At 51.2% G+C, this 6,016-nt stretch overlaps 2 protein-coding genes across 2 annotated transcripts; both read right to left on the reverse strand.

Annotated features, from left to right (window-relative positions):
* Positions 1–314: 314 nt before the first annotated feature.
* LAJ45_05298 (uncharacterized protein) lies at positions 315–1,239 on the reverse strand (the record flags this gene model as incomplete). Its single annotated transcript, XM_046114869.1, has 2 exons — positions 315–587; positions 637–1,239. 2 exons carry the CDS (start codon positions 1,237–1,239, stop codon positions 315–317), a joined length of 876 nt encoding a protein of 291 aa, XP_045971906.1.
* A 189-nt stretch (positions 1,240–1,428) lies between these two features.
* Positions 1,429–2,019, reverse strand: LAJ45_05299 (uncharacterized protein; the record flags this gene model as incomplete). Its single annotated transcript, XM_046114870.1, has 1 exon — positions 1,429–2,019. One exon carries the CDS (start codon positions 2,017–2,019, stop codon positions 1,429–1,431), a length of 591 nt encoding a protein of 196 aa, XP_045971907.1.
* Between the last annotated feature and the right edge of the window lie 3,997 nt (positions 2,020–6,016).

Consider the following 6,016-nt stretch of genomic DNA (forward strand, 5'->3'; position numbering starts at 1 on the left):
TCCCAAGAGTCTTCTGAGAGATAACCCTCCCAGGTAATCCGATATTGCACGAACTTCTTCCCACGACCAGCCTGCTGTCATTGGCTATCGGCTATTTTCTTGAGAACGTAACTGCCTTCCCCTTGAACCTCATCCGGAGGTGGAAGCAGTATAGCTCGTTGAGGGTCCAGCAGAGATATATGGAAGATATCATGAATGTTCCACTGAGTGGGTAGATTCAGCCTGTAGGACGCGACGCCAAGTTTCCCGACAACCTCAAAGGGACCCATTTTTTTTTTTTTTTTTTTTTTTTTGTGGTCTAGCTTATTTGAGGGTCACTTGGTTAAGATGTTGCATCGGTCCAGCATCACCTCGTCCCTAACCTTCAGTTCTGGAGCACTCATCTGTTTCTGATCATACCATTTTTTCTGCTGTGCTTGTGCCGCGCTGGACGCGTCGAAGTTGTCTAGTTTCCGTTTAAGTGAGGGCCAAGTGGAATCTGGTTGAAACCTATAGTTCGCGTAGAATGGCGATGCTTTGGTTGACTCTTGGGTGGCCGTGTTGTAGGCGTACTTGGCAAGCGGGAGTAACTCTGCCCAATCGTCCCGCTGACAGAAGCAATAGTTTTTTGAGATACTGTTCTAGCGTTTGGTTGACTCTCTCAGTTTGCCCGTCAGTTTGAGGGCGATATGTTTCGAATCTAGAGTCCTGATCGGAGATAATCTCCTCAGGAAGTCCATGCAGTCGCCATATCTCCCGGAGGAAGATTTGAGCAAGTTCTTCGATGGTTGCTTTGGTGATAAAGTCCATTGAAATGGAACTCCAAGGAATAGAGAGGACCTCTAAAGGTTGCAACATCCCTTTCTTCTTGTGTGTTTGAGGCTTTAGCGCGTTGACATGTATCGCAACTCTGAACGTATTCTTCCACATCGTTGTCCATCTTTTGGCAAAGGACAGTGCCCGAAGGCGTTCTGCCGTTTTGAATTGTCCAAAGTGACCAGCAGTCTTCGAATCATGTAGGGCGCTCAGGATCTTGAGCTTCAGTTCCCGATGATTTGGAATGTACCACCTTTCCTTATAGAAGACGTGTCCGTCCTTTAAAGTCAGGTATCGGTTCACCAGATTCCCAGAGGTGTTCTCAATGGCTTTTTTCAAAGAAAGGTACTCTGGATCTAAGGCTGCTTGAGCCCAGATTTCATCCAGGAGCACCGGTGTGAGTTTGCAGATTTGGGCTGATCTTGCACATGCTGAGTTGATCATAACGATCGGGTGTTGGACAGAACCCATTATAAGTTGTCCTGGCTTAAACAAGAATTTCAGGGTCTTGATGAGCCTTACCCCCCTCTTTAAGGGCGTGGTCCCAACGCCGCGACAAGATGTCTGGTTTGGTGACGACCGTGACCGTATCTTTGTAGGAACGCAGAAGGTGACTCCGGGGGTGGTGTACCTCTATGGGATTCCGGGGACAACCCCTTGGCGAACCCAGGCTGGAGGAAACCCAGAGGTGTAACGGAGGTAAAGCGAGCCCAACTCATGCCTAGGTTCGGAAATATGGGAACTGAGGATCTTATCATCCACTAACTGACCCTTGGCTGTGAGGGTAAGGGCCTTCCATTGGGCTGCCGCATCATCCCTAGAGATAGCTTCGCCAAAGGCTGCTCTGAGAGCATCCACAAAGGAATCCCAGCACTTCCATTTCTCATCTAACACCACAGACATCCCAGCTATCCGGTTGGCAGAAGCTTGGTCAATGGAGCTGTGGTAAGCCTCATACCAGTTGGCTGGGGCTTCTCCTTCCATCAGGTTACCAGCATATCGGATCCTAACCTCTTCGTAGGTAAAGAACTGGCTTTCAATGGAGAAGACATTCTCACATTGCCTGATGAAGGTCTCCACATTGTTTGCTTTGCCATTGAACTTGGCCTGAGGGTGTGCCTTTGGTTCTCGGGCCCTGGAGGCAGCGGAGGGGTGTGAGGGGGCCGGAGGTCTCATGAACTGTGTCATGGAGGCCAGGAGCTCTGTCTGCTGCTTCTCCAGCATCTTCCTGAGGTATCTCCGCCATCCTCTCCTATCTCCATACTCAGGCTCTGAATCTGAACTATCTGAGTCCCCTCCCGGGTTGGGATCGCCACCAACCGGGGGGACTATTCCATTTTGTCCACCATTACCCGCTGGTTCTGGGTTCTGGTTTTTTTTTTTTTTTTTTTTTTTTTTTTTTTTTTTTTTTTCTTTTTTTTTTTTTTTTTCCACCGGGGGTTTCTCTCCGGCTGGAGGTTTCCCTCCGGCTGGAGGTTTCCCTCCGGCTGGAGGTTTCTCCTGGGAGACTTCGCTCGTTGAAGCATGACACAATGGCACCTAACTCCTTGTCGTGAACGTCATAATCCCGTTCGGCTTGTGACATCATTTTGGAGTAAAAGACTCCTGGATACCACTTGTTGTCATCTCGGTGGAATTGGGACGGTATGCTAGATTTAGCGAAGTTGGAGGCATCGGTCTCAATCTTGGTAGCTAGCTCGGCATCAAAGTGGGCTAGTACGGGGGCGGATGGAAGGCCTCTTTCAGGACTTCGAACGCATGCTCCTATCCCTCAGACCAGGTAAACTCGGTGTCCTTGTCTCCTTCCACGGTTAGTGCCGGGTTCGGTTAAAGCCGGACCGAACTCCTGCTTCGGCTAACCACGCTGATTCTCGGAACTGGAATAGGAGTTCGCTTATAAAAGCGGGGTATCCGTCGAACTAAGGAGGGTAAGAATTCTTTTCCTTCTATTCATTCTACACTCCAGGGAGTTCGATCTTTCCACACCCAACACCAAATTTATCACCTCCTTTCAGCAATAATGTTTTTCTTTATTCTATTCCTCTCTTTGTTCATTGCGATCAATTCGTCTATTGTACAAGCGTTTTTATCTAACGCTAGTCGATCTCGGCGGGGGACAAGGCTTAGATCCTCAACTGGTGCGGTTGTTACTGATCTCCTGGAGCTGGATGGTGGTAACACCATCCACGCTCGGAGAGTTGCTCGTAAAGCCGTCCGATCACGGAGTGCTATGAGGTAGGCATGATCCAGCGAGTTGTGTAACCTCTTCTTACTACCGCTAATGCTTCCACAGGCATGCTGTTCCTCGGAGTTTGGAGACCTCGACCTTCGATGGCCATTTCAACCAGGTCCCATTTCTGACTCGGGAGGATTACCGTCGTCCTTATCCCTTCTCCCAACCAGGGGACAGAAGTGTTGGTCAGGCTCGTGTCCGTGCGGCACTGATGGAGAAACGGGAACAGGTGCGGTGGATGCGGGATGAGATTGCGCGAGATGGAAGGGGAGCTGAGTGGATGCGGCAGCGAGTGGTCCAAGAAGAGGCAAGGGAGAGACAAAGACTGGCTCTCCAAGCATATTACGAGGCATGGTGGCGCCAGAAGAAAGCCAGTTATCCCCCTCTTCCGGACTCTTCCTGCCGTCATCGTGGACGAAGTAACGTTGACTTTGGTTGGGACTGGGGCCCAGATGGGGAATGGGGGCCGTTGGTCAATGGGACTATCAGGATTTTCTAGGAGCGATCCTGAATGTGGTCTCCTTTCCGAGCGAAGCTGGGCGCTATAACCCTTTGAGCGAATGTGGGCGCTATAACCCTTTGAGCGAATGTGGGCGCTATAACCCTCTGACGGATACAGTGGAGACCATAGTAAAGTGTTAGCCTCTCCCATGCCAGCCTGAGCTGAAAAAAAAAGCTAACTGCTCGGTTATTTCAGCCTTGAAAGTGGTCCTAGGTGTTCAGGTAGGTTTTTTTCTTTCTCGTGGGGTTCTTTAAGCGAGGAGCTTAAAGTTATACTGTAACGGGGGTGCCTTGAAAGGGCGCGACCGTGACTTCGATCAGGTAGATAGGCAGAAAGGAATTCGACAAGCTATCCTTTCGGCTCGTTCGATGGAAAGATAGAGTTTCATTTGTTTTATCGTTATTTGTAGTCTAGAAACTTAATAACTTTAAGGGGGCTCCTCGCTGGTAAAGACTCGCTGATCCCCCCGAAGCCAAGCTGGGGCAACCGAGTTCCTTTATGGAAGTTCGGCGCCCCTTCCTTCATTACCTCTTTCCTTTTTTCACTGGCCGTCCGCCTTTCAAATAATCTGGGGGCACCAACTATTTTCTATCAGGGGGAGGAGAAGAGTTGCTACCACACCGCGGACGAATTTTCGTCCGAGTCAAATCTCGCAATCCTTGCCAAGAAAGGGTCGGGATCCTAGGAACTAGAGGAAACAGCCGACCAGACAGCAATTGCTTATTCAGAGTATTTAGAATAGATTTGGGTGTTTTTAAAGCAAAGGTTTGCTTTGGTAGTTTGGGTCGCACTCTTACCCCCCCCCAAAGATGCACCGGGCTGAAACAGGAGGGTTCCGGCGGTTCGACGCTCCGGGGGTTATTTTTGGGGGTCTAAAACGTGTTTATTTTGCAGTGTTTCCTCAACTCCGCAATGCGTTCATTCAACCACCCCAAATGGACCGGAGCATCGCCAGGATCCTTTCTGACGTGGTAAAGCATATTTTCCGGGCATCGGCTGCAAAGTTATTGCGCCTCAAAGGTTGAATGCCAAGGTAGGGTAATTTATGTTTGGGGTTACCCTTCCTTATTTGGTCTGCTCGTCCTGCTGCTCTAGTTTTGGTCCAGTCGTCTAGCTTGACTTGTAAGACTTCTTGCTCGCCAGGATCTCTACCCTCTATACCAATAGAGGTAGGGGCGCATCTGCCCTTCTCTTCACCCATCGATGAAGAACCAGCTGCGGTTAACCTAGGGCCGTATGGCTTGACTGGTAGAACAGGTATTTTTGTAACAGCCCTACTGTGGCCCTGTTACAGGCTCCTCCAACGCGGAGGACTGAAGGTCTCCTCCCTCTTTCTGGACGTCAAAGGGGCTTCGACCACGTCATCCCCTTGGTCCTAGCAGACACCCTTCGCAGCAAAAACACCCCCCCATACATGGTCCAGTGGGTCCTCTCGTTCCTATCGGACCGGAAATGTACTCTCCTCTTCCCAGGCGGCCCACGCGCCTCTTTACCAGTAGCCGTCGGAGTGCCCCAAGGCTCCCCCATCTCACCTCTACTCTTCTGCATATATGTAGCGCCACTCCACACAGACCCAGCCCCCGGCATCACCATCTTATATGTCGACGACTTCGCCTTCACAGTCGCCTCCCTATCCCACCAACAGAACATCGCACTGCTAGAAAATGCCTTCCACAAGGCAACAGATGCAGGCACCCCACGCAACATCCACTTCTCCCTCCCCAAAACAGACCTCATCCACTGGCGCACCAGCGCTGATAGAAGCGTACCCTCCACGCTCCCCATTACACTCAACCGGACCCCCCTCAACCCCAAAAGAGAAATCCGCTGGTTGGGCCTTCAGCTCACCGACAACCTCAACACCTTCAACCACTTCTCCAAAAGGTGTGCCTCAGCGCAAGCCTCCTTCGCCATCATAAGAGGTTTTGCCTCAGCAGGCAAAGGCCTCACCCCCCTCAATTGCCGATGACTAGCAGTCATGGCAATCCTCCCCATGCTCACATACGGAGCCTCCGTCCTAGTCCCAACAGCACGAGCACTCAAGAGACTCGAGACCACATGGCACTCAGTCCTCAGATGGGTCACCAACTGCTTCAGATCAACCCCCCTCTCCATATTACAAGCCGAAACATCCTTCCCACCACTCGCCCTGTACATCCCCTCCCTACGCATCAGATACGCCGCGAGAATCCAAGCTGCATCCCCCGCATACAACCCAGTCACCGCACGCACCCCAGACTCCTTCCACACACTCTCCACCTACAGAGAGACATCCCACCGACACCTACTAAGAGGCCGCCCAAACCCCCCTGTCAACTGGAACTCGACCAGGAAAGGGGTAGCCCGCCTCCCCATAGATGATCTCTGCCACACACTGCTCACCAACTCACCAACTTTCGCCCAGCACCCCAACACCATCCACCCAGGCCTGGCACTCTCTATCAAAAGAGACACCATGCAAATCTGGAAGAATAACCCCCTACCAG

Source organism: Morchella importuna, assembly GCF_003444635.1.
Source record: "Morchella importuna strain M04M26 chromosome Unknown Morimp01GS014, whole genome shotgun sequence".
NCBI lineage: Eukaryota > Fungi > Ascomycota > Pezizomycetes > Pezizales > Morchellaceae > Morchella > Morchella importuna.